The 27,853-nt window shown below is 60.5% G+C and overlaps 1 protein-coding gene across 1 annotated transcript; it reads right to left on the bottom strand.

The window, feature by feature from the left end:
• Nucleotides 1-47: 47 nt before the first annotated feature.
• On the bottom strand, nt 48-27,143 carry IPO13 (importin 13). Its single transcript, XM_032192627.1, has 20 exons — nt 26,993-27,143; nt 18,834-19,570; nt 14,622-14,762; nt 14,387-14,528; nt 13,573-13,739; nt 13,102-13,222; nt 12,223-12,370; nt 11,744-11,925; nt 11,380-11,406; nt 10,718-10,852; nt 9,998-10,141; nt 9,504-9,584; nt 8,849-8,986; nt 8,658-8,754; nt 6,890-6,942; nt 1,410-1,476; nt 1,166-1,224; nt 927-1,016; nt 657-838; nt 48-568 (listed from the first exon to the last, which is right to left on the bottom strand). Exons 1-20 carry the CDS (start codon nt 27,053-27,055, stop codon nt 472-474), a joined length of 2,871 nt encoding a protein of 956 aa, XP_032048518.1. The 5' UTR covers nt 27,056-27,143; the 3' UTR covers nt 48-471.
• Between the last annotated feature and the right edge of the window lie 710 nt (nt 27,144-27,853).

Consider the following 27,853-nt stretch of genomic DNA (forward strand, 5'->3'; position numbering starts at 1 on the left):
GGGGAAACAGGCCCGGTGCAAGCACTGCAGTGACGACAGCCGGGACGTAGAAATATCCTTAATATAATTAGGTGCAGGGCCTCCCCCCTCCCAACCACACGCGTACAAACGAGCAGGGGGCAGCCCCCCTGCACAGCCAGTCCCTGCCGCGGGCGCAGGGGCAGCCCCCCCTGCGCGGGGCCGTGCTGGGGCAGGGTGAGCAGCCCGTGCCGGGGGGGTCCTGCCCTGGCCCCCCTCCCGCCTCCTGCAGCCGGCACTCCCGTCCCCTGCAAGGGGGGAGCATGCTGGGGGAAGAAAAGATGCTGACACCGAGATGCGGCCACCAAGTCTAGCTGAGGAGCGTCCCGAGTGGGTTAATTCTAGGTGGAGGGTTATTCTACGAGCCGTACTGCAGCAGGGCGGGGAGGACGGGGGCTTCCTGGCGGGGCAGAGCTGGTCTGGGTTAAATTGTCCGCGGTCCCGGGCGTGCGCTCAGTAGTCTGCGGTGTACTCCGTGCCGTGCAGCCCTCGGCACAGCAGGGTGAACTCCTTCACCATCTCCTTCACTCGCCGCTTGTTCACACGCTCTCTGCTAACACAGAGGGAGGGACAGAGGTGAGGCGGGCAGCAGGGACGGGCGGCGCTGCGATTGCCACGGCAGCGGGGAGCGCACAAACCTGAGGATCTGCTGGCTGAAGGTCTCCTTCTGCTCGGGGCTGACGCGGGCCGAGGGGAAGCCGTCCTGCTGCATGGCCTCCTTGATCCAGATGCTCAGGTAGCTGAAGCAGTGCTTGTTCAAGGCAAAGAGGATTTCTGCAAAGTGATCCATGAGGCTGCGGGAGGCCTGGCCGCCGACGCCCTGTGATGGAGCAGACAGACAGAGAGCCACGCTGCCTCTCCCAGCCCCGCTGCCACCCCGTCTGTCCCCTCACACACGTGCCACTCACCTCTAGCACTGCCTGCAGCAGCACTTTGCCGTTCTCGTGCACCACCTGTCCCACCGGGGCGATCTCTCCGCAGCGGGGCAGCAGCTCTGTCTGCAACACAGCGGCCAGCCCGCTCAGCACCAAAGCTCAGCACCGTGAGCTCCCCTGCCCGTCCCGTAGCTCCGCTCCTGCCCTCCCGGCGGGCTGCAGCACAGCCCCCGGGGCTCTAGGGATGCAGCTGAGGAAGCCACAATACTCACAAAGAAGCCACAGGATGCTTTCACCGTCGGGGCCTCAGGGAACTTGAGGGAAAGGACACCTGCAGGTGGAAATCGCTGAGGTGAGCGGCCAGAACCTTCCGGCACCATCCCAAACCAGCACCAGCACCAGCCCCTGGCTGCTTTGCTCCCATAGCTGCAGGAGCAGCCCGGGCTCCCAGCAGAGGGCTGGCAGCAGGTCCCTGCCTGCGTGCACAAAGCCGGTGCCCCTGCCCATGGTACTCACCACACTGAAACACCGCCTTGACATCCAGGTTGCTGCACAGGAAGAGGTCTGGCTTCCTCTTCAGAGCCTGCAAGGCACACAGACAGGCCGAATAAACACAACCCTGCAGAGGCAGCCAGGAAGACTCCTAGGAAGCCGGCGCCCCAGGCAGCCTCTGCCTGGACGCACACTTACCTGGGCACAGACAGCAAACAGCAGATTCACACAGTACAGAAGGAAACCATCGCTTTTCCCCCAAAAAAAGCATCAACCAAACAGCCAGGCCGTTCGCAACACCCGGGGAGCTCTGACCCCAAGACCTGAGGATAGATGCCAAGGTGGTGTACGCACAAATGCTCCAGACACAGAGGACAGGATTCCTGTCCCAGAGGCAGCACTCCTGGACGCTGGCAGCCACGCTGGGCCCAGCAGAGGATACCTCTGGCTCAGTCCTCTCCTCTTGAAGATGCTGGTGTTTCTGGGGTCACAGCCACCGGTCTGTGCAGTGACCCGTGTTTTGGTTGCCCCCAGCTTGAACCAACACCTCGCTCTGCTCTGGCTGCAAGGCAGAGGAGGCGACAAGATGCCAAAATCACTTGGCAATTCCTGGCAGCCAGTACGAGATCAAAAAAGCTGTGGTTTTACTCTGCCGCTCAGTGACCCCACCAGCCACTGTGGGGCTCAGTTTGCTGCTCCACCACCGCTGGGGACACCCTGAGCCGTGGCACGATGGGGCCACTGCTGTGGCTTTGTCCCCCCTGTGCTGGCAGTCACAGGACAGAAACGTTTCGCCCCCCACTTGCTGCTCCACAGGAGGGTTTCTGCCCTGCTACACAAGGCGGCCACGTCTGTGCCCCCCCAACACCGTGCCCACTGCTGTGGGCTGGCACTGAGGACAGCAGCCACGCACCCTGTCCCGCTGTCACCATGACACTGGGGACAGCAGCCACAGCCTGTCCCCGGAGATCTGAGAGCAGGACACCACGGCAGGAGCCTGGCTCCTCTCCACGCTGGGCTGAGCTGTGTGCTGCCCTGAGCCCGCTCCCTGGGGTGACAGCAGGGACTGCCCGCAGCCACCGTCCCCACCTGGAGCAGAACTGATTTCCCTCCCTCCCCTTCTTGCTTCCCTTCCAGGGAAAGCCCCCGGCCGTCAGCCCAGTGCAGGGAACGTGCTGGAGAGCAGGGAGCCTGGCAGGTTTTGGGGTTACCCCATCTCCTTCCTGACGCTTTGTATCACGCTGCAAGAGGACACGGATCTGGCACTGCTGCTCCTGGCAGAGGTGGCACTGCCAGAGACCTGCTTCTCTGCTAGGTACGAGCCATGGCTGCATTATGCCTGTGTGTGTGTGTATATACAGGCTGTGCTCCTGCCTCCTGACACGCTCACAGCAAAGACAGCCAGCAGATGGGCCATGGTTCGGAAACATCAGCCCACTGCAGCCGCCGCGGTCTGCTCAGCCCCATCCTGGACACACCCGTGCAAGGCACATTGTCATTCTGGTCCTGGATCCCCCCTGCTCCCCCCAGCTGCACCCTGCCAAGGGCACCTGGCCCTGGTGACACCACTCAGCCGTTGGTTCCTCTGCCCCGCAAACCCCTCCAGCTGGCACAAGTCTCCCAAGACGCTCAGGTCACAAAATCAGGTTACGAAAGCCACCTACCTGCACGAAGCTCCCCCCAGCCAAACCAGCCTGCGGGAGGCAGAGGCACCCGGGCTCTCCTGCAGGCCCCCTGCAGCGCCCACTTCTCGCTCAGCCAGTGCCACGGGTGAAAGCACGCTGCGATTTCGGGAGGGCTCCTTCCTCCACCAGCGCAGAGCAGCGTGCAAGCCCAATCCAGGCACACGTACACAAATCTGACGTGCAGAGAAGCTTTTTACCCCTGTGAGATGGGGCCGTGGGGCCCTGCTCTGTTAGGGAGCTGCACCAGGTGGGTCCGGCTGCTTCTTCCCAGCACCAGGGAGCCCTGCTCCAGCCCTGGGGCCTCTCCTCGCCTGTCTGTCTGTCTTCGTGTCTCCTGCCAGAGCTGCTCAGCTCCTCAGGTTCCACCTGGCAGTGCTCCCCATCCTCTGCTGCAGCAGGCGCTGGCTCTCCCAAGTGCTGTCCTGCAGGCTGGCACAGAAAGGCCAGGGGGCTCTCCTCTGGGGCAGCTGGGACACCCTCCGGGCAGGTCTTCAGAGCAGGATCTTCTACACCCGGCTCTTCTGAGGCTGGCAGGCACGGAGGGGATGTGAGGCCACCAAACCAACCTCATTTCTCCAGCAGCCAAGGCACAGCAGGGGCAGTGCAGCAGCGAGCCCCTGCCCGTGCCCACTGCAGGGCTGCAGGTGTGGTGGAGAGCTCGAGGGCTCTGCTGCCCCTAGGGAAGGGCTGTGCTCCCCTCCAGAGGGGCATAGCTCACGCTGTCACCCAGCCTCGGCACTGCCAGAGGTGACAATCATGCAGTCTGCCCCAGCTCAAGCAGGGAGGAGGAAGAGGACAGTGGTGGTGGCTCTTTGGCACAGAAGGTCCCAGATCTTCTGCCCATCAAGGCCCACGTGCACAGTCTGCCCCGGGGACAGGGTGCTCTGGAGGTCCACGTTGGTGTGGAGAAGTCCACAAGGCTGGGTGGAAGTGGTGGAAGGCTCACTGGGGAGGCAAACTGGAGTGCTGGCCCCATGGCTTGGGGCATGGCCCTCAGCCAGCAGCTCCTGCTGGATGCAGAAACTGCAGAAACCAGCATGAGACATCTTGGGTTGGAAACTGCACGAACAGAGCTCAGGCTGGGGTCTGTGCTCCCCTAAACCCTGACTCAGAACAACCATGGTGTACCCAGGAGCACACCTGCAGGTGGTACCTGCTGGTCAGAGAGCAGGCAGGGGCTCCCAAACACAGGACTAGATCCTCCTCACCTCCTCCAGCACCTGGCCTGGTCAGTGCCACCCGAGGCTGGGGCAGATCTACCTGCAGGAGGTGCCAGCACTGCTCAGTGCAGGCTTACAGCACACCGATTAATTCGTATTTAGCTTTGATTTGCAACAACAGCATTAATAAGACATTTGTTTGAAGCCAGCATGGTCTTGTGATCGGCGAGCCATCATCATGTGAGGGTTGAGCATTAACACGCTGGCAGAGCCATCAGCTGCGCTAACTGGGCAGCCTCAAAGCCAGCCGAAATCCTGTGTGACTCAGAGACAGCTCCCTCAACGCTTGTGACCGAGGGCTGAGTGCAGGTACCAGGAGGCAGGAGCAAGCCGGGCCTGTCACCTCTCTTCACGAGGCTGGTGAGAAGGAAGGAACTGGCTGGAGCTCCAGTATCCATGTTGTAAACCCACAGGAAAAGCACAAACATGGCATAATTTAAGAGCTAGGGAGGACAGACTCCAGAAAGAGCTCTATGAAAGCAGAGCGTGCTCCTCTGGAGGAGGACAGGCCGTGCTGGTGAGGCTGGACACACCTCTGCTGGCAGGCAGTGCCTGAAGTCCTGAGCCAGGAGGGATGCAGGGCCCTTTCCTGACGAGTTTCACAGCACCCTGCCAGACGGTCAGCCCTGGGAGAGGAGGAAACCTTGAAACAATCCCACACGTGAGCACAGAGGAAGGGGATGGGGCCCTTTGGGCTCCGTGGGGTTGCTGGCATAAAAAGCCCAAGGAAATACGGGGTCAGGTGGCTGTCAGAGATGGCTGGCTGGTAGCACAATGTTAATCACCTCCAGGCATCGAGGAGGACCCCAAGCTAGAGAGGAACTCAGTACTTCCCAAAAAAACAGCAAACAGCCTCGGGAGAGTCTCTCAGGGCTGCCTAGTGCCTTCCCCCCATGGCAGGGCCACCCTGCAGGAGCAAAAGGCTTGCTGAGAATTACTTCAAGTGACAGCACCTCCCCAAGTGACCTTTCAGTGCTTCCCCATGCTGTCAGAAACGTCTCTTACTGCCTAGCCTGACTCCTTTTCCATGATTTCCTCCCATCACTTCCATTCCAAGTGAATAAAAATTACCTACATCTTTGGCATTACCTTTTACACGCCTCAAGACTCATTCAACTCCTCAGGCTCTCCTCATGTTTATGAGGTGATGATCTCACTGGATGGCTTTCCCTGAGCTCTCTGGTCTGTATCTACAGAAACACCATGCCCCGCTTCAGCTGCAGTGCTCTAGCTGAGGTCTCGCCTGTCTGCACAGCAGGGAAGGACACCTTCGTGAACCTCACATCCCACTTAAATCTCAAATCTTCATCCTCAAATCTCGTGTGAAAACCTTGTTAGAGATCATAACTTTCGAGACTGGCATCACCACCTGCAAACGCTTTCCAGAAACCTCAATTATTTCACATCTCTCAACAGGCAGAGTGGGGAAGAAAGTGCTGTCGTGTGGTTTGTAAGATGGGACTCGTCTCAGCGGGACCTTCAAAGCACAACGCATGGACACAGCCTGGGAGGTGACGAGCAGCTTCCTCACCTGCTCCGTGCCAGCTCCATCCCACAAGACCTGCAGATGGGCCGAGCAGCCGTCAGAGGGGGCTGCCCAACAGCTGAACGCTCAGGACAAGCCGGACCCGGCACAGTGCCCAAAAGCAGACACCCAGGGAGGCACCAGCAGATCGACTCCCTGCCACCCCCAGCCATTTCCTTGCACCCAGGACATCAGGGCTTCTCCCCCTGCAGCCACGGCAGGCTGTGGAGCACACCGGGCTGCTGTATATACACACACAGCACAGCGCGGGCCCTGCCTACCCGCTGCCAGCAGTGACAGAAGTCCCTGGCCAAGCAAGCAGGACATCACACCGCCCGGTGGCACCACGAAGAGCCCCAGCACAGAGCTGCATGCACACAAGCCCATGGACACTCTGATGGCAGACTCTTGCTGTCACCCTTGTTCCAAGGGGGACAGGCAGGCGGCTCCTCCCGACACAACCCCAGCCGCGTGCCATCGAGCCAGCGCCACGGGAGCTGCGGCCGCCACCTCCCAGCCACCGTCCCCAAATGCTGCCGGGGCTCGGTGGCAGTGCAGCAGGGCAGGCTGGCCAGGCAGAGAGCCCGGTGGCACCCGGGGTCCTGGTACCACCACAAGCAGGTTGCTCGCCCCAGCAGGCGAGATGGTTCGGAGCTGGTGGCCACGCAGCCCAGCGCCAGGCTTAGGCAAGGCTGCCTGCCACCACGGCCAGCTCTGCCTGTCCCGGCTCTGCAGGACCCATCACGGGGCAGGCAGATGAGGAGGACCACGACCCCTTAATGCTCTAATTTTCTGTCGCCGGAGCATGGCTGTGGCAGCAGCCCAAAGCCCCCGGAGCTGTGCCCCCAAGGCCAGGCGAGGGGGTGGCAGCTTGGGGCTGCCCTGGGGATGGTGCGAACCCAGAACTAAAGGAGAATGTTTTGTTTTCAACTTCCACGGAAACAGATGGAGAAACTCGATATTCAACTAAAAGGAAAAAAACGTTGTCAACAGAAAGCTAAAAATAGGTTTAAATTGAATTAAAAAGAGAAAGAGAGAGAACAGAAAGTGAATGAATAAGAAACTAAAACACACCTGTGCCAGGAGTTGCATAAATGAATCAACAATATCAGGATGATCCCTGGGCCCTAAAATATAATAAAGATGTAACTTAAGAGAAAAATCATACAAACAGCAACTCAACATCATATAGTTATGTGATACAGAAAGAATTTACAAGTGAAAACAGGAGTGTAAGGGAGGAGGGGTGTGTGGGGAAGGGGATGGGCAACATGAGCAGCTTGAAGCAAGTTAAAGAAACAAAACATACAAAAAATCATGAAACTTGGAGAACCCAAGAACAGAAAGAAACTGCAAAGGGAAGGGTCTGAAGCCCCAGGGTCTCTAGCTAGCGCCTGGGTGCTGCAGAGCCAAGGAGGAGATCTTCGTGTCCTTGGGGAGGGAGAGGAGGAGCAGGGGCTAGCTGGGCACCATCTCCACAAGGAGAATTAGAGCTTTTGCATTGTGGGGGCTGAGCGGGTGTCTTCAGAGCACCGTTTGGTCCTGGAAGATAACTGCAAGTGAACGACAACACCTCAGCAAACGCTCCGCAGGCCCAGCCGGGCTCAGGCGTGCACATGCTCGTCACCAGCATCAGCTGCTCGGGAGCCCCTGGCACAGTCGCCCTCCCGCCCCGTTCCCAGATGCTCCCCAAAAGTCCCTGAGTCCAGCACCCCCCAGAGAGACCAGCCGGTGCCCAGAGGTGTCCGTGCCAGCACCACTCACCCTACCTTGCCATCTGATTCCCTGCACGGACACGTCTCGGCCCCCGCAGGGTCGCACGTCCCCCCCCTCTCCTGCTGCCCGGAGAGGACCCCGGGGTGGGAGCGCAGCCCTGGGCACGCAGCGAGCTGGGTGGCTGCTTGCTGGAGCGAGGCTTGCTCCGAGCGCTGGCACACGTGGGCTCTGCCCCCTGCTGCCCTCCCCTCCCTCTCCTCGTGCCGACGTGCCTGCCTGGCTCCGAGCAGGAGGACCCGAGTGCACGCACACCCACGAGCCACTGGTGGAAGCGGGGACCTGACCTCTGGGTGAGCCCAGCTCGCTCGTCACCGACCCAAGTGACACCGGAGCACAGCAGGACGTGCTCGGACCGTGGTGTCCCGAGGAAGCACGGGCTCCCCGCATCCCCCACCTCTCTAGCTCTGAGCCTCGGGCTGGGGAAGGCATCACGTAACCCTCTGACATGTAAGAACTGGGTTGTTGAAGGACCTGGGCCAGCAGCTCCAAGGGACGCTTGTCCTTGTCGTGGGGCAAGTCACCACGAGGCTGAGGGGAGCTGTGGTGTGCAGGGGCCTGTCCTAACCCCGTCTGCCTTTTGTAGCGAGGAGGTAATGCAGGCAGCAAGCCAAAAACGGGGCCCTGCCCTAAGCGAGGATGCTGGACACAGCAGGGACTGGAAAGGTGCTTTCACAGGTGTTCACACACATCTTCCTGCTTCTGCAAGGGCTTGGCTCCCAGCCACCACAAACGCCACTGGTCTGCAGACAAACCCCAGGATCTCCTGGTGAATATGCAGCCAAGCGGGCCTGGGGCTCCTGCTCTAGCCTGGCACGAGGTGCCCAGCCCTGACACGGGAGCGGGGCCGCCACCTGAGCTCCGAGCCCTGCGCTGGGGTTCCCTGCTTCTGCTGTCCCGCAGGGAAGGTACCCACCGTCCAGGGGTTGGGATGAATCCGAGACACAGAGATGGCCCCGTTAGCTTAGCTAGGAGTGAAAACAGCCATTCCTGGAAAGACGCCTCCAGACTCCATGCATGCAACAGCCTGACAACAGCCCCAGCACGACGAGGAGCTCATCGCACATACCTTGCTGGAAGAGGGTCAGCGTGACGGAGGTGACGAGCAAGAAGAGGGCCTTGATGGGAGGGAAGTGGGCAGGCTCGTGAGCAAAGATGTGAACCAGCTGCAAGAGACAACAGAGAAGGACTGAAGCTGTCCTGCACCCTCCCAGCCTCCCCAGGAGCGGCAGCCCCAGCCGTGCCCACGCGGGTCCCTACCTGCCGTGTCAGGTCGATGGCAGAGGCCTGGGGGATGGTGCTGTACATCTGCCCCAGCATCTCGCACAGCTGGGGCACCATGGGGGCAAAGTCATCCAGGAGGGTCTTCACCGACTTCTCAAAGATGGCACAGACAGACTGTGGGGGGAGAGAGAGAGAGACAATGTGAGCAGCGGTGGTGGGAGAGTTCTGCAGCACAGGATCGTGGAAGGGTTGAGATTGGAAGGGACCTCTGGAGGTCATCTGGTCCAACGCCCCTGATCAAGCAGGGACCCTGATCAAGCAGGTTGCTGGGATGCTTCACTGCTCTTCCCAGACACCAGGAAACAGAGGTGACACGGGTCTAGGACAGAGCAGAGCTCTCCCCTTAGGGGACACAAGCATTTGGTAGCCCCAGCTCTCATCTCCCTGCTGATGGCACAGCTCCTGTAATGAAAGGAGCAGAGCTGACTGGGGCAAACAATGGACAAGAATGGCCAGATGCTGGTGGTTGCAGCAGTGCTGGGCAACCCAGAAAGACACCCCTGTTACAAGGGGATGCAATTGCCCACAACAGGTTGGCAGCATCACCCAACATCCATCCGTTGCTGTCCCCTGTGCAGCCCAGCAAGGACAGAAGCAAAGCAGCAGGCACTAACACAAGGCTCCTGGTTACCTCCACCACCTGGGCATCGTTCAGCCACTTGCTGAGGACCTTCTGTATGAGCTGGAAGACTTGCTGCAGAACAACTACCACCTGCAAGGAAGGAGAAGGATGAAGAGAATTAGCCCCAAAGCACTGGAGACAGGAGGTTTGGTGCTAAGCATGGCCTGGATTCAACCCTTCAGGCACCCCCTGCCTTGTCCCCTCCCTGCAGCTGGGCTTTCTTCCGTGCTGAAGCAGCCTGGCACAGCTTGTGGCTGGCAGGTAGCACTGGGACTGTCCTCCAGACAGCCAGGAGGGATCCTGAGATCAACCTCTGCCCACTGCAGAGAGGTTGAAAGAGCCGAAGGAACTGCTTTAGCCGGAGCACACCATCTCCCACCTTCATGGCACACACTGCATCCTCCACCCACTCCCCTCACAGTCTCTCCTTCTTGCTCCAGCCACGTCTAACAGGGTGCTTGGCCAGGCTGTGGCCACCAGCATCGAGCTGCCGCTGTACTCACTGGGTTGGGTCCTTGCTGCACTGGCAGCTTCTTGACTTCATTGCTTTCGTGGTCGTCGTCGTGGTGGCTGATGTCTAGGGTGGTGAAGAGGTTGGAGAGCAGCCCCAGGATGTGGATGATGGCCAGCTTATTGGAGGGGTTAGGCTGCCAGGGAAAAATAAAGGTAGAGCGTGACACAGACTGCACTGCTCAGTCCTGGTGAGGCCTCTGGGATGCAGAAGAGCTGGGACTGGAGAGGTAAAGTGCCAGAGAGGGGTTCCTCACACTGTCTTCCCTCTCTATCTGTTGGCTGAGCCATGAGGCCTTCCACCCACCCTTATTGTAGAGGAATCCTGGAGGATGCACAAGAGCACCGTGGCTTGCTCCAACCCAGAGCAAACTGAGACAGCTCCCACCAGGGCGGCGTGTGGAACATCACATGAGGGAGGATGACACACGACCGAAGTGTGGGCTCCACCCTGGGGTAGCAGATGCTGATCCAGACAACACACAGCTCGCAAGAGCCAAGGAGCTCTGCTCCTAATGACGAGTAGCTGCAAAGGGTAAAAAGCCTACAACCCAGCTGGCTGGTGGGTCTGTGCTCATCTCTGCTCTGCCTGCCGTGGGGTGAGGGGAAAGACAACTCATAATGTTCAGGAGAGCTGCTTTAACACGCCACCCTGGGACACAGCCGGCAGGAGAAGCCCCTCCAGAGGGAGGCAGCAGCACGAAGGCACTCACCGTTTCGTCAGCCAGCTTTTCCAGCTGCTGGATGTAGGGGGTGATGAGGGAGTGCAGGTTCTTCAGGATCTCCTCCACCTGCAGCGCAGACAGCAGGAAGCCGAGAGCCTGCATCAGCCACATGCACTGGCTTGTCTGGGTCGGAGAGGAGACACAAGCAGGCGGGTCACTGCCAGCCACAGGCGCTGCCCCGAGGTGTCCCTGCCTGCACCACCCACCCTGCCTTGGCACTTGGCTCTTTGCACAGAGCTGTCCCAGCCCCTGTGGGGTCAAGATTCCCCCCTCCTGTTTGCAGGGGCAGCTTGGGCTCTGTCCCCACGCTTTCTCTCTCTTCCTTTTCCTCCCCAAAATGTGCCTGCAGCTGCATTGAGGTGTCCCCACATCCTTGCTGGGAACTGCTAGAGTTACATCTCCCTGGGAGCTTCCCTCTCTTTGAGGAAATACCCCCCAGAACAGCCCCTGCTGCAGCGGGAGCCCTAGGATTAGCCATGCAGAGTGTGGCAGATGTCAGATATTCCTAGCCACACCAAGCTGCTGCAGTGCTGAGCTCTCCCCCAGGACAGCCTAACCCATAGTGGGAACCCTCATGTGCTCACGGTGAGCACAACTTAGGGGCATGGGGGCGAGCAGAACAGCCAGAGGTGTGAGCAAGTGCCTCTTACCTTGTGAATCTGCTTCATCAACACCTCCTACAAAACAGAACGGGAGAGAGAAAGAAGAGAGTGAGTGCTGCAGAAAGCCTCCTGCTTCCAGGGGGCATGACTGAAGCAGAGAGTTAAGACAAGCAACAACAAATTGAGTTATCCTGAGGGAAAAAAGGAGGGATGCCCGAGTGCAACCTCAGCAAGCCCCTGATGGGAAGGCCGAGATGCCACTGCCTGCTGTTTCTGCAGGTACAAGAGGACACTGGGTTGTTACTGCCCTGGGAGCAGTAGGACAACTGCCCCAGAGGAAGCAAGCCGCCCTGAGCTGCTGCTTCACATCCTCTGCACACCCCAGCCTTGTTGCTCCGCACCCAGCTCTCACCTGTGACACAGCCACGATGTTGGCAGCGTAGGGCGGCAGGTCGTACTTGCACTCCCGGCAGATCTTCTTCAGGGTGGAGACGCTGGAGATGGAGAGCTCCGGGTTGCCCAAGGCCTGCAGCACCAGCGGCAGCACGTTGTTAATCATGACGGGGTGGTCGGCCAGCCACTCGGAGAGGGCTCCTGCGCACACAGACAGGGTCAGACCATGCCACGACAGCCAGACCCTCAGTCCCTACACCCTGAGCTGCTCAGCTTTGCCTCCCACTGTTATTATCCAGCATCCCCAAGAAGGATGGCTCTGTGGCCAAGGAGAGCCTGGGCTAACTCAGAAGCAGGTGGCAGCAGCAGGACGATGGCAGGCAGAGGAGAGCCCACAAATGGCTCAAAGCCCCAAGGGCAGCTCTGGGTGGGCACAGGGGAGGCAGGAGCTGCTCACAGTGACTCAGGTGGGTCTCCCACCCCAGCCAAGGGCCTCACCGATGGTGAACATGACCGTGTCAGCCAGCTGCACGTTGCTGATGCTGATCCGGGGGATGAGGCCAATCAGCCCTGGCACCACATCGGAGTAATTCACGTCAATGGTCTCGGCGATGGACTGGAACCCGTACAGTAAGGCCTCTGTGTGCTGCGGGCAAGGGAGAGGGGAGAGTCAGAGCCACGTGCCCACTGCCACCCCCAGCCCCTGCCCCAACAATCACTCAGACCCAGCAGCAGAGGTCATGGATGCTGATAAAGGGGGACAGCTGCACAGTCCCCAGGCACACCAGGCTTCAGGGGGCAGGATTTGTTCACCCAGATGGCCCCAGGGGATAAGAAGGCAGCATTTTAGTGACCAGAATCTGATAGTGATGGCTGCCCAGCGGGGATGCTGAGATGAGCAGATAGATGCCAACTAGCTGCAGGGCAGAGGACCCTGTGCTTCCCCTGCACTCACACTGCTCCGGGCTCTGCATCGCCCCGCTGCTCTGCCTGCAGCGCTCTGCTGGGTCAAACCTGGGTCCCCCAAGCCTCGCAGAGCTTCACCCCACAAAGTCAGCCAAGGGCACTCAGCAGGGTGGCGATGCAGAAAGGAGAGGGAAGGCCTCCAGTGTTTGTGCTGTGCCACAGCAGCACAGCGCTGGGACAAGACAGAACCACAAAGGACCAAGGTCCAACCCCAGCTGGACTCTGGTCAGTGCTAAGGACAGAGAGGCAGGAGGAAAGTTATTCCAACAGATCTCTGAGCCCACATGTCAGGGTGATTATGTTCTTTGCATCCATCACACCCCTTTGCTCTCCCATGGCACAAACAGCCCCCTCTGGTGCTCCCCCACGGGGCTGGCACCCCGCAGCCCAGTGCCAGCTCCCCTTGCTCACCTGCCACGTGGACGGCTGCTCTGTGTTGGTCAGGAGACGTCCCAGTTTGTCATAGAGGCTGCTCAGGAGCTCAGCACCCAGCATCTCGTACACGTACATCAGCGTGTCGGAGATGTCCACCCTGCAGAGACACAAAGAGGGGGGTCTCCAAATGCTGCCCCATCCCCTGCAGAGCACCGCACAGACGTGCTGCTTCCCCTCCTGCTCCCTGGCAGGGTGACAACCACGCCACCACAAGTATCCAAGCTGGTCCAAACACCAGCTTGTCTCCAAGCCACCACCCCAGCCAGAACAGCTCTTGGCAACAGGAATCTCCTCTGTGTCCTTCCTCGGGTCTCCCCACAGCTCTAAGAGGCAGGATGCTGCCAGCATCCTCTCCTGCCTACCCAACAGGTCCCATTCGCACCCAAAGCCACATCTGTGCCTTGCTTCTGCTACCCAGGCAAAGAAAGACCTTGGCTGCAGCCACACCTGTATATCCGAAACTGCTCCTTCTCATCCGAAGACCAGAAGCCGTACTCCTCGTCGGAGGGGAACTGGGCTTTGTGCAGCAGCACGTCCACCAGCTGGAAGTAGACGGGCCTGTAGACCTGCTGGTACACCGCCTGCTTGTCGGGCTCAAAGGAGAGGATGTCGTCCTGGTGGCAGGAGGGGGAGAAGTTAGGAGTGGCAGGGAAAGAAGACGGAGCCAGTCTGCATGCTGGATGGGGCCGAGGTGCATCCCGCAGGGCTGGCTCGGCGTGGAGATGCCTTTCCAGCTCATATAGGGTCTGCCCCATGCCCAGCCCTTCTGCAGGTGCGAGGTGTGGAGAGGACAGCCGTGGTCTGGGGTCCCTCCCCCCAAGGGACCCCAACCACGAGCCCCGTGTCAGGGCCTGGTGTGCGGTGAGACACTGTGTGTGCTCCTCTGTGCACAGCAAGGAGGCAAACTGTTGGGTTTGCTGGTGGGAAAAAATTCAGCCTGACGTTTTAATTATGTTAACAAGGCACTTCAAGCTGGCTCAGACTTTCCAAGGGATACAGGGGGTGGAAAAATTGAGCCCCAGGGCTTTTTGAGCTTCCTCCTGCTCCAACCTGCACATTTACATAAGACCCACTGGGCCACCGAGGCATCCAGTGTGGCCTTATTGCCTCATTTTGCCCAGAAACTGAATGCTGCCACAAGCTTCTCCTCAAAAAGGGACAAGTTAATCCAAAAGCTTGCCCCTACCCAGTGCCATCACGGTCCCAGGCCCTGCCACGAGCACGGGAGCCCCAGGCTGCCTGCCCCACGACAGCCACTGACCTGCAGCGTGTACCAGAAGGTGAGCGTCAAGGAACTGGTGGTTTCGTTGACAGGATAGTGCCCGGGGATGCCCGTGCAGAACATGATCATGTTGACCAGGGCCAGGAAGCTCTGCCAGTGCTCCACCTGGTCCAGCAGGGCCCTGGGGAGCAGAGCACGCCATGGTCAGGCTGGCACCAGCACCGCGGGTCTGGCTGCTCGGAGGTGAGGCCCGCAGCGAGGTGACAGCACTCACCGCGAGTGGTTCTCCCCCAGGGCCACGGCGATGCGGCAGATCCCATGCGACGTCTCCATGTCCCCGCTCTGCACCGCCTGGCGCAGCTGCTCCTGCAGCCCCAGCACCGGGGGGATGAGCTTCAGGAGGGTGTTCACGTACCTGCAGGCACAGCCGGGGTCAGCACCGGGCACTGTCTGCACCAGCACGGGCTTCCAGAGGTGCCCTACCACTTCCCACGGCTCCCACCCAGCTTTCCCTGCCAAAAAGCAGCGCTGTGGAGCAGGATGCTTCCACCAGCCTTTATTGCTCCAGGACCTCTCCTTCCAGCCAGAGGCAAGGCTGTGAGAAGGCTAAATGGAAGATGTGCTGAATCTCCTGCAGTGGAGCCTCTGCAAGCAAAGCGAGGGGCTGGACCAGCTCCTGTCATTGTTAGCCCCGTGCAAATCCTCCATCACGCCAGAGGAATACCTCTGCCTGCGACCACCCCGACCTGCCTGGCACCAGCAGCACTTTGTCACTGCCACAGCCAGCTCCCAGGGCAGCCCTTTGGGTCCGTCACCCGCGTGCTAACAGCCAGCACTGCCCCATGCCAGCAGGGGCCCCTCCTGTTGCACAACCACGAGGACACCATCTCGAGGAGCCCCATCTCCTGTCCCCACAGCCCCTGGGGCTGGCTGCAGCCCCGCAGGGCTCCCCTGCGCTCCCTCCTCCTCCCCGTCAGCCTCATCAGCCTCGCACACACCACACACACATCAGCCTCCCCTCGCCGGTAAGTGATTGTAACCAAGGCAACGAGCAAGGAGGCAGGGAAGGTGAAACGCAGCCCTGGGCCCCTGGAGAGAGGCTGTGCTGGAGGCTCAGCAGCCACCTGTCACTTACCTGCCCAGCCAGGCGTGTTATCGGCAGCCGCAGCTCCTCCGCAGCCTCCCCGCCTGCCCTGCCGTGCAGGGGACGGGGCTGTGGGGAGCAGGAGGTGCTCCCCGTGCCAGCTCTCCCCTGGGGAAGGGGCAGAGAGCCACACGTCCCCCAGCTGCAGCACGCTGCCCCGCTGGCCCTGCTCTGCCCGCTCGTTAGTGGCTACAGAGCCATCGGCCACGGGCACGGGGAGAAAGGCAGGCTGGTGGCAGCCCCACCAAGGCGTGGGCCAGCAGGAGATGCAGGTGGTGGCATCTCCTTCGGTATTTCCCTCCAGCCACTTGTGGTAGCTCTCCTGACAGAGATTTGCTGTCTGTATTCTGCAGCTGAACACATTTTCCTTCCAGGGGTAGGGTCATTTCTCAAACCCCAGTGAACGCCAGCACTCACAGCTCCCCCCACAGGACCAGCACCTCCTGCTCACCCCACAACCCCCCGTGCTCTTAGCAAAGGGAGACCACAGCACGGTGTGGAGGACAACCCCTGAGACAGGCAGCTCACATGGGACAATCTTTGATCCTTTCTGATCCAAAACCTGCACCACATCCTAACAAAAACAACAAAAAAACCAACAACAAACCCCAACCTATTAAAAACCTGCTTCTAACAAAGCTCTTGGAAAACTCTTCTAGCAAAATTCCTCTTCAGAGGTTGAGCACCAGGTGCCAAGCAGCACCCTGCTTCCTTCAGAGGCTCCTCAGTGCCTGGTGCCCACCACAAATCCCCCCCTACAGCCCCCTCCCTGCTCTCCAACACCGCTGCCCAACGGAGGAGCACGCAGCTCCGCTCCGGCACATGCAGCCCGGCTCTTTGACCTGCTTAGCCAGGGGATAATCTTCAAACGAGACAGAAAATCCAGCCCAAGCCTCCTCTGCCAAACAGATGCAACAAAATCTTGGTGCCTGCCCTTCTGTGACTCAGGCTGCTCCCGACAGCGAGGCTGTGGCGAGGCGCCGCAGCTGCCAGCTCCTGGTGCATCCCCAAAAAGAGCAGCGTCCAGCCTTGGAACAGCACCCAGAAGCAGGAAAGCAAACCGTGCTCTCCTTTTGCAAGGGAAAACAGGCAGACAAGCCACCAGCACAAGGGACTGACTTACCCACGGGTACGGCAGCCAGTGTCATGGCCACCACAGCATGGGCAGGCATCGCTGCAGGAGCATCCCTCCTGCCCTGATCCCACCAGGCAATAAAAAGGGACGGTCCTCCCATTGAGTATTTTTATGCAGCTCACCACCAAGCCTTTTCCTGACATTAAAAATATCCCTGCAGGATCCCCTCTGCAGGAATTTCAATGAGGCCAGCTGGGAGGAGGCGAGGAGGAAGCAGCTATGGGAATTGGAGCACATCAGGGGAGCCCAGGGGCAAGCCCCAGCACAGAGAGATGCTCTGCACAGCTCGGGCTGCTCTGCAGAGGGATGCCGCAGGCAGCAGGGAGCACGCGGGCAGGCCCTGGTGAAGACCAGGGAGGAAGAGAGCAGCTGAAAAGCAGCAGGAACCTCCGAGACAGGCAAGAAAACACAAAGGTCGGGAGCCTCCCGGGGGGCTTCAGGAGGAGCTGGATCTGCTGTGGCTGAGCAACAAAGGCAGAGGGCGGGACCTGCTGGCACTGGGAAGGCTGGGGGGGACATGGCTAGGAGAAACAGAGGGTCCCTGCCCCCTCTGTGGAGTGTCACAGCAGCAGTGGCTCCCGCTTGAGAAGACTTCCAGGCCCTCAGTGTGGAGCAAAACCCCGCTGCAGCCAGCCCCCACCAGCAGCTGGTGCCCCCGCCGCGGCCGGCCGCGACACACGCCGCCTGGCAGGGCAGCTCGGTGACAATGGCCCCGCTGTCCCCGCGCTCCGGGAGGCGTACAGAGAGGGGGGAGCTCGGCCACGGGTGACAGCGCTGGGAGGAGGATGGGGAGAGGCTGCGAGGAAGCATCCAGAGCAGTGGGACCCGGTGATGCGGGAGCTGCAGTGCGGTCCCTGCACAGGAGCAGAGAGCAAACCCCTGTGATCTCCTCGCTCTTCTCACCACAACGTGCTTTGCAGGCCCCCCAGAAAGCTCAAGCGACTGGGGAAGAGCACTGCAGGGCCAGGCTCCTGCACACAGATGGAATCACATCTGAAGGACTTGTGAGTGTCGAGGGAAAGGGAAGGGAGGAAGGCAAAATGTCAGAAATTCGAGACCTGCAAGTCACCCTCTCCAACACCCCATTTCCTGCACTAATCCTACTACAAGGTGGCTGTGCCGGCCCAAGAACTCGTGGTCTGCAGCCACAGCACCTCTGCCGTTGCAGAGGGCAGCCCCGGGGCTGTCGGCAGCTGAGGCAGGGACCCAGGGACCGGTGCTGACAGCACAGCAGCAGCACCGCCGCAGAGGGTCGGAGCCTGCGTGCTGCACGGCTCAGCCCAGCTTCAGCTAAACCCTCCTCCTGGCGGGGATGCAGAGGTTGCTAAGCAGCCAGGAGATGTGGCCCAGGGATCCGGAGGAGATGCACTTTCCCTTCTGCAGGCATCGGTCCCAGGAGCTGACAGCAGCTCAGACGACGCTGCCAAGACGAGGAGCTCGGAGCCCCGCGGCGCAGCCCTGCGGGACCTTCCCCAGCCTTGGCTCCTGGCTCCGGGCAGCCACAGCCACAAACAAAGGATGAATCCTCTGCTGGGCCACGCTGCTGGAGTCAGGATGGAGGAGGCAGCCAGGTCTGGGTTTATTATCTCTGTATCAGATACACTCCTTGGCCGGACCCGAAGCAGAAGGCAGAGGAACATCTCTGGCCAGATCCTGGGCATGCTCCCCGGTCAGGCTGCAGGGTTTGGCACGAGGAGCCGGGGGAAAGAGAGGAGGAGGATGAAAGGGGCTGTGGCTGCGTCCTCACTGCTGCGATGTGTCCTGGGTGTCCTGAGTGCTGCTGCTCAAACGTGGCACCCAGCACAAGGAGGAGGCCAAAAGGCAGGGAACAGAAGCAGGGGCCAGCACAGTGCAGGAGCACCAACAGCAGGGCTCAATTTCCACGTCCTGGTCCCCAGGGTGCAGCAGGCAGACAGCGAACAGCACCTCCATGCCAGCCCAGCCCACATGCTGGGAAAGCCCTCTAGCAGGGTGGGCAGGAGAGGCAACATACACAACACAAACTGCGGTGCAAAGCCTTCCAGCACCAACCAGGTGAGGCCAGAACCCAGCTGCTTGCATCTTCTCTCCCACTTCCAGACCCTGCCGCCACCATCTCCAGGCCAAACAGGAGCTAGAAAAAAGCCTGAGGTTTCTCCTGCCCACCCCGTTCCCCTGAAGATGCCCGGGAGCAGCAGCCTGCAGAGCACAGGAGAGGCTGCCCTTACCTCTGGGCATCTGGCTGGGAAATGGCGTTGACAACCGCCTCCACCGCCGTGTCGAAGAGCTCCGGGTCCTGCAGGGAGGTGAAGGCTGCTTGGATCAGGTTCTCGCAGTCCATCAGGGGGATCTCCAGCTGCACCCAGCTGGAGAAACACTTCAACACCTTCTGCTTGATGAAGCCCGGGGAGTCCTGCTGCTGCAGCAGCTGCTCCAACAAGGGGAAGACGGAGCCGCACTCCTGCGCCAGGACGCTGCGCACCTGGCCCTTGCGGTACTGGGGCAGGCGGCTGGTCTGGAACTCCTCGGGCAGCACCGTCAGCAGCTCCAGCAGCGCCAGGCAGCGCGCCCGGCCGTCCACGTTGGAGTCCTCGGCCTGGAACATGCGCACCATGTCCGCCACGGCGCAGGGCCAGGCCTCCGGCATCATGCTGAGCGCCAGCGAGGCCAGCGCCACGCACAGCCTGGTGAGCACGATCTTGGAGCCGCCGGCGAAGCGGGTGATCTGGGTGAAGAGCTGAGACTTGAGGCTCTCATACTGGTCGGCCGGGATGTCGTTCCAGTAGCGGGAGATTTTGATGTGGAGGGCGCTGGCGCCGAAGTACTGGATCTCGGGCACCTTGTCCATGTTGAGGAGCAGCCAGCTGAAGTGCCACGCCTGCGGGGACACCTGAGCCTGCATCAGCCATTTCTGAGCCAGGTTCTTGTTCTCGATGTTGGGGTCGTAGTACAGCTGGTGGAGAGCCTGGAAGAGACAGGGGAATGCCTCAGGACTGCTGAACGTGGCCCCATCCTGTCCCTGGGCACAAGCCCAGGCACCACCACAAGTCCTGGTGCTCCCTCACCAGGCTCCCGCTGAGGCGAGAGACCTGGCAGCAGCAGAGGGCCCCACAAACCTGTCCTCCCCTCCTTTCCACTCTGGAAATTTCTCTTCCTGAGTCACCTCCCGTCCTCTCCTTCGCCCAGACCAGACCTGTCGGCGGCTGCCACAGGGGCGCCTGCACCAGGCTTGGTGGCACGGCCTCGCCTGCAGCAAGGCGGGTCCTCCCTGCCGCCGCCAGCACGTTAGTGCCACTGCAGATGTTTCCGTCTGTCAGGTTTTAGGCAGCTCTGGAAAACCACAGCCGCTAAGCCCTTAATCTCTGCACCGAGTGAGTCCCTTTGAAGTGCTCCCAAGCCTGCCCAGCCACAGCTGAGCTGTGGAGCTGGCCTCGAACTCTGCCCCCACCGCCGCCTCCCGGGACAGTCGGGCTGCTCGCTCAGTTTCCCCTTCCAGAAGAGGAGAACATCACTTACCTGCTCCCGCAGGCTGTGAGAGATCTAGTTACTGCTTTGCAGAGCTCACGGATCAGCATGCAAGGCCCTACACCGGCTGCGGGGCTTTATTTGCAGAGGAACATCCTACAGTGCTTAAGCTTAATGTTAATAGAGTGGGCGAGGTGGGCACAAAGGGGCACAGGCATAGCACGTGGCTTGTGGCAGAAATGCATTCCTCTACACAGGGCTGCAAAAACCAGGAAGAAAAGTCTCTGCCTGCCAGCACCAGCACAGCACAGCCCCTGGGACTGAAGGGACAAGCCTACAAGGGTCAGACAGAGCCACCACGGGGTCACGGCTGGTGATGCCCCAGTGCATGAGATGGGAAAAAAACATACTCCATCTTCCAGCAGTGAGCTCTTCAGCCTTGCACAGCACGACTTATTTCAGACCACTGACTGTGTGTCCCAGGAGCAAGGAGTGGTGATGGCATTCATCAGGCTACCACATACCTGCTGTGCCCTGCTATCAAGCTGGAGGATGGTTCCAGCAGGTGCAGAGGACTTTTTGTGGCCCCATCCTGGCTCTGGGTCTCAAATATCCTCCTCCTCCTCCTCCCCTTGAAAGCTCCCTGAAATTCTTGTATGGTTCTTGTACCCAGGAGGGGATTTAAGCCCTATTTTTAAGCACGCAAGACTGGCAGCCTAGGGCACAAGAACATGCTTCCTAAGCAAGTGCTCGTACCTTGGGCTGATTCCCAGCACAAGAGCAAAGAGCACAACAAAATGGCAGGAACATTAAAGGGAAGGTGAAATGTCTCTTTCTTAAAGACTTAGATGCAGGGAGAAATGAGGATAACCTCTTTATGAGAAATGAGGAGGTTATGAAATACATGGCAGGAGACACAGTAAGCCGACGGACTGCAGAGGAGCAAGCTCTGTCCCACTGAAAGATGCACCCCGACACAAAAAGGTTAACCATGGGGAGGGAAAAATCTGTCCTGAGAGAGAAGTGGCCAAGATGAACACATGAGTTACCAACAGACATCTGAAACCTTCCTCTGCTCTCAGTTATTTTGGACTCTTGCCTGAAGCAGCACTCAATTGTTGGGGCAGAGGCACTACCCGCCCCATCAGAGACATAATTTACCTCGTTACTGAGCAGGAGATGTGGACGTGCTGCTCTGAGCTACTCTCGGGGCTGGGAACCTGGCCCTCACCTGCACGTAAGCCAGCGTCCTGCTCTCCTGCTGCAGACTGAGTCATCCTGCAGCAGGGCTGGGGCTCTCAACCATCTCCTCCTCTTACTGTCTTCATCTTGTTTGCTCTCGTCAGAGCTTGCTTCCTGTGTTCTTACCAAAACAAAACTTGCCTGAGGTTCAGAGAGACCCTGTGTAAGGAGGTGCAACCTGCAGGAGCTCGGGGACATCTCCAGCGGAGGCCCCAGGGACGAGCACTGGAGCTGCTCAGCACCTCCACAGTGACCTGGGAGGGTGAGTGGTGAGGTGACAAGGTCTATGTACCTAGAAGTCATGCTGCAAGCTGCTGGGGGGCAATATTCTGGAAAAACATCCCTGCTGGCTTTCTCGCTTCCTCTTCTTGTCCCTGAGCATCCTGCTGGGGACAGGCCTGAGCACAGCTGGACACCAGCTAGAGATGCCCCACCCATACCTGCTGTAGTGCTCTGCACAACACAAGAAATCTCCTGGGGGACCTTCAAGGATGGCTGTCAGTGCTGACCATCCCAGTTCGTCTCAAAGCAGCAGATGAAACCCTAAGGAGAATGCTGGGTTGTCTCCCTTGCCTACCACTTACACAAGCCACCTACCATCCTTTGCCAGGAGTGCAGGACACGAGGCTGCAAGGCAGCGTGCTCTGCAGGAGGGTACCTGAACGTACAGCGCACTCATCCCTAGCAAGAAAAGGCAGAGTCTTCATTCTGCAGGCAGGTTTTGGCACCAGCTGCTGCTTGACTTTCACTCCAGACATCGCCGTGCCAGCCAGCGCTCTCAGGCCCAGAAGGAAGTGCTGGAGATGATGAGGGGAACTCACCAGTGCCAGGAGGGAGAAGCAGAAGGCATGAAATTGGGCAGCGACATCTAATAGGAAGGCTTTGTGCATTCTGATTTAAAAGCGTGGCTGACACCAGACCTGCCTCCTCTGCAATTAGACCTGTAACATGAGACCTGGTAAACAGCCGGGCTGTCAGCTATGCCCTTTGGCCAGGGAACGAGCTTTCTCCAACATCATCTCTGCATGGCTGAAAATAATTCAAGCTTGTTATTATAGGCCTTCCCTGCTCTAAAAAGCTGTGGTCAGAGCCTTTGGGCTTCAGCTACCAGGGTGGTGTCAGCCACTCGAGCTCCAGAAGAAGCTTGACCACAAGGTCAGAGCTCCCGCTCTGGTCCCTCTGGAAGGCAGGAGGGGGAGCAGCCCGGGGATCGTGGATATCAGCTCACAATGTGGCTCCAGCAGGGAGAAGGAGCTGCAGCAGCTGCTCTCAGCTCAGCACCTCTGCAGCCCTCATCCCTGCAGCTCCCGCAGAGCACAGCCGCGGCAATTTGTCCCCCTGACTGCAGGGTGCCTGATGAACACGGGGCCTGTCAGCTTCCCAGGGGCTGGTGCCTAGCAGTGTGGCACTGCCAGCTCCGTTTGAGGGGTGACAGGAGCCTCACGCACCGAACAAGCTGCCTGCTGCTTCCCAGCAGGGACACACGTCTCCAGGGGCAGCTCTGCAGCCGACAAAGGTACCCGGGCAGGGAAACCAGCCCGTGCAAACACACTCCAGTTCTGCTCCGTGCCTGGCACCCTGGGCCGAGGGCAGCAGCGACACGTTTCCTCCGGGACGGCCTCCAGCCTCCTGCTGCAGCCTCTCGTCCTCCCTTCCAGCTGAGCGCACGCTCGCCGCGCCAGCGCTCCGGGCCTGCAGCGGCACAGCCATTACCCGGCCTCTGCCGAGCGCAGGGAACGTCATCCCGCCTCCCCCCCCGCACGCCTGCCAGCCTCCCTCCGAAATGGCAGGGGAGCCGGGCAGAAAGCAGCCTCCTGCCGAAGCACGGAGGATGAGGAAGGTGACATAAAGCCATGTACGCTCCCCTGTCCGAATAAACGCGCCGCTGCTTCGGCCGCTCCTCACCCCCAGCCTGCCCACGCGGCCTGCTGGCGGTGGGGACGGTGCTGCAGCCCCTGAGCAGCTCGGCTGTGGATAAATCCTCTCAGAGGACAGCGTGGTCCCTGGCACAGGCAGGCTGCAAGGGACAGGCGTGCTCCAGGCTTGGAAAGGACCCCAGGGCACCTGCCAACCCCCCGGGCTCTGCACAAGCAATGGGTGAGCGGGACTTGAGAGGAGAGCTGGGAGCGCGGAGCCCAGGAAAGGAGCACCCCTGCCCACCACGTCTCACTCCTTCTTCTCACCTCAGAATCATTCTGAGGCCCCCAGGCTCCAGTCCCACCGATTCCCCCTGCACAAGAGCTCACTGCTGACCAGGGGCTGTCATGATGGTGTTACAGAGCACAGCGGAGGCCTGGCAGCCACAGCAACGTGCCGGCCTCCCACCTGACCGCCGTCATGACACGGGAAGGAGCTAGGTGCTCAGCCAAGAGTGGTTCTGCTTACATGGCAAACGAGATGACTTCTTGCTTCCTTCGATTTTGCAAGAACACCCCCCCATGGTCCCTAACTCACCATCACAGGCACTGATGCTCCATCAGGCATAGACAGGCTGCTCCTGAGGAACAGCCGGGCAAGCTGCTGCTAGCAGTGCAGCGGACAGGGAGCACCATTCCCTCACCCCAAACGGTCCATAATTGTTGTTATCATTTATCACAACACAGTCAACAACATTTTTCCAAAGAAACCAGGTGCATTTGGGTTTCTCTTCCCCCTTCTCCTGGGCTGAAGGCAGCCCTGGCAGCAGTCACCTCACCCAGCTTCAGCATCTCCCACGAGCAGCCCCCAAAGCCACCCCACAGCCACCACTGACTTGGACACCAGCTCCCCACACGCCACCTCCTTGTCCTGCTGGAGATGCCATGCATTCATCAGGCACCTCCAGGGAGGCGCATGGCAATCTGGAAGGCTCAGAGATGCCACGCTGCTAATGTGCTAGGGAGATGTCAGTGGGTATTAGCGGCACCCCAGAGGATGAGAGGTAGGCCAAAGGAGGAAAAACCTGGAAGGCTTAAAGAAAAAAAAAAAAAGGAGAGCTTCGAGCTTGCAATTGGGAAATTCCCCCAGAAAGGCCCTGGGTTGCCTCTTATTTCAAAAAGGGGGATTCTGCTACAGCAAATTCAGCTGCACTGAAAGTGGGTGAGGAGGGCCTCTTCTATCTCCTCCTGCCTCTACCACCACACAGCAGTGGAAGGTGCTACCAATGTTGACCCAAGGCAGACCAAACCACAAGGCACAAGTCCTTCAACACAGCCTCACCCTGCTCCTGTGGGACAGATAGAGACAGCAGAGACGGAGCCTTTGCAACCCATCCTGAACGGAGCAGAGCTGGGGCCGCAGCAGGAGTTTCCCCTCCCCATGGTATTGTGACCCATCAGCAGGCTGTCAGCCAAGTCCGAGACAGCCCTGGGCACCGAAAAGCACACACAGTTCAAGAGCCAGATTGCACCGTTTAGGCCCGGGGAGGCAAACCACCCTTGAAGCCCGAAGCTCTTGGATCTCTCAGCCTCGCCTTGTCTCAGGCCCCTCCAGCTCAGCGGCAGGTGCATGTGGAAGCGGTGCCAGCCCGGAGCCCCCGGGTGCCCAGCGGGTCGGCGCAGCACGGCCGCAGCCTGCTCTCCTTGTGCTTAAGCCAGAGCAGCATCTAGGTCAGGCTTGGCAGCAAACAAGAAGCGGCCGCGGGCCAGAGCCCTGCGCGCCCTGACACAGCAACCGGAGCAGAACGGCTCCGCCGCCGCACAGCCCCGCTCCTCCGTGTCAAGGGGGAGCTCCAGGAGGAAAACACGGCAAAAAACACCAATATCTGCATAAAAAATAACAAGGGGGTATGGACGGGCCTTCCAAAAATGGGAATTGTCTACTCCAAAACCATCAGGAGAGCGTGATGGGCACTGCCTGGCCTCTAAAACCATCGGATGGGCACTGCCTGGCCAGAGACTGGGTATGATGGCCACAGGACGGCTTCCACCGTGGGGACCCGGAGATGCCCTGACCCCCTGCCCTAAGCACTAACCGGCCCTCCTCCTGCCTCCAGCCCCAGCGCTCGCACTGACTGACTCAGCGCGGAGCCGAACCCTGGCTTTAATCAGCCTTCAACGTTATTAATAGAGCCGTGCACAAAACCTGACAGGCAGAAAAGCCCAGGCCGGCGGAACATCATTTATTTGTCAGTACCAACTCTGACAAGGCGGCTCTGCCCACCGCCCTCCCACCTGCCCAGCCCCCAGCCAGAGCCGAATTCTGCGGGATTTGTGTCAGAAACACCCCGCCACCCCCCTCTGAAAGGCAACACGGGGAGGAGGGGGGCCGAGATGCTCAGCCTCTGGGCTCCTTCTGGTCCCACCCCACGTTTCTCCCTCCCTGTCCCCAGCCCGCGCTGCCCCCCCCGCGGCCTGCAGCTGCATCTCCTGGGGACGTCAACCAACGATGGCAAAGCCTGCGACTGCGAGAGCTCGGGCGGGCAGGGGGATGGGAGCCGAAGCATCCTAGAGGGCAGATCTGCCTCCTCCCCGGCATCGGGAGACCGAATGCAGCGCAGCGCGGGGAGGGAGCGCCACGCTTCTGCGCTGCCCGCGCCAGGCTGCCCCCCGGGCACTGCCCACCCTCCCCGAGCCAGCTTCGTGGCTGGTGCAGACAAAGAGGTGGTTTGTGCCTGCCGGAGAGGGAAATCAAGGGAAAATTATCCAGTGGCCCTGACTGTATGAGGGTTAAGCTGTGGAAGGTAGCGTTAATGGAGCATTTTTGCAGACGTGGGGTAATCCTCAGGGCCATGCTCCATCCTGGTGTCACCAGCGGGCTGTGTCACCTGCGGCCACAAAGGAACCAGTGCCTGGCCGTAGACCTGGGGCTCGTGCTCTGACACCTCCCCAGGCCAGGCAGGGGTGCAGGACGCCGGCGATGCGCCCACCAGCACGCCCGTGGGCACCGCTTTGGCAGGAAGCTGGGGCTATTCTTATCCAGGAAAAACGAGGGCGCTGGGATTCCCGCTGGCTGTCTGGGGACCCGGCTGCGGATCGAGGTGTCGGATGCTTGATGAGACGGGTGGCTGCAGGAGGCTGCGCTCCCTCGCTGCTCGCCCCTCACCTGCCCCAGCACCTCCACCATCACCCAGGGGAAGCGTTTGCCCCTCGGGTACCCCGCTCGGTCTCCACGATGGATTTCGGGTCCTTCTCCACGATGGATTTTGGGTTCTTTGGAGGCTAGCAGGAACCCATCCCCAGCAGCATGCCACCACCAGACCCCAGTTCTCCCCAGCACCCCAATCCTCAGCATCCCAGAGGCTGCCCCCTCGCTCCGCAGCCCTCTTGGGGACCCCGGGGGAGCATCGGGGGGCGATGGGCACGGGGTGAGGAAGGCACTGAGGGCTGAAACAAGGCCCGGGGGGGGTGAGGAAGACGCTGGGGGTGAGGAAGGCGCTGCGGGGCGAGGAAGCTCTCCCCGAGCAGGGCCCTCCCCGCCTGCTGGGGACGCTGCCGGTGCGGCGCCGCTCGCCCCCCGCGCCCCGCGGGCTGCGCGCCCCCTTCCTCCCGCTCCCATTTCTGCCTCATCATCCTCCTCCCCCCGCCGGCTTCTCCCCGGCGCACGGAGCGGCTCCGTTGGGCACGGAGGGCACCGCGTAGAGCCGTGCCAAGCCGTGCCAAGCCGAGCTGTGCCGGGCACCGAAACCCCGCTCCGCGCAGCACCGGAACGGGCCGTGCCGAGCTGTGCCGTGCCACCCCGAGCCGTGCCGAGCCCCGCTCACCTTCTCCACGTTCTCCACGGTGAAGTCGAGGCCCTGCGGCGGCGCCTCCGCCCTCCGCTCCATGGCTGCGGCGGCGCTGGGCGGCGGCGGCGGCGGCGGCGGCGGGCGCAGGACGGCGCCGGGACCCGCCTCCGCCTCCCTCCCGCCCCGCTCGGCTCCGCACGGCTCGGCTCGGCTCGCACCGCCCCCACCGGGCGGACCGGGGGCCGGGCTCGGCCGCACCGACCGCCGGGAGCCGTAGTCCCGGCCCCGCGCCCCGCCCCGGCCCTCGGAGCGAGGTCCCCCCCCCGCCCTCTCCATGCACCCGGAGCCCCCTCCCCGTCTCCAAAAGCCAGCACCCGGCAGCGGGGTCGGACGCGCGGCCCATCGCTTTATTGCTACGGGAAAAGGCGGCTGTACAAAAATAGAGTTTATCCTCGAATCTTACAAATAATAGAAAAACAACCAAAAAAAAAAACCGACAAAAAAAAAAAAAAAAAAAAAAAGGGGGTTGGGGGCACGAGGAGCCCGAGGATGGGGACGGGGCGCTGCTGGCCGCAGCCCCAGGGCTTCACATCAGCGCTGGGGTTAAATTACACCCGGCCCCCGCGGGCCCAAAGTCATAAATAGGAGCTGCCGCTCGAGAACAATAAATAAATAATTTAGAGTAATAAATAGTTTAGTGCCGCAGCACCGCGGGGAGGGACCCTGCAGCCCCCTCTCGGAGCCGGGCAGGGGTCCCGGGGTTGCCCGTGCCCTGCGGAGCACCGGGCACTGCCCCATGCCGGTGCGGCTTGGCCCTGCTGCACCCCTGCCTTTGGGGACACCCCCTCCCTGCAGGGTGGCTCCGGCCACCCCCAGTCCCGGGGTGCCCCTTCCTGA

This window comes from Aythya fuligula, chromosome 8 (genome assembly GCF_009819795.1).
Source record: "Aythya fuligula isolate bAytFul2 chromosome 8, bAytFul2.pri, whole genome shotgun sequence".
Taxonomy (NCBI): domain Eukaryota; kingdom Metazoa; phylum Chordata; class Aves; order Anseriformes; family Anatidae; genus Aythya; species Aythya fuligula.

Excerpts from the sequence above, each read along its gene's own strand:
- IPO13 (XM_032192627.1), bottom strand. The coding sequence starts at position 27,055 with ATGGAGCGGAGGGCGGAGGCGCCGCCGCAGGGCCTCGACTTCACCGTG. Across the intron at positions 14,763-18,833 it reads TCCCAGCCAGATGCCCAGAG|GTACGTGAACACCCTCCTGA; the intron begins GTAAGGGCAGCC and ends CTGTGCCTGCAG. Across the intron at positions 1,477-6,889 it reads TTATGCAACTCCTGGCACAG|GCTCTGAAGAGGAAGCCAGA; the intron begins GTGTGTTTTAGT and ends TGTGCCTTGCAG.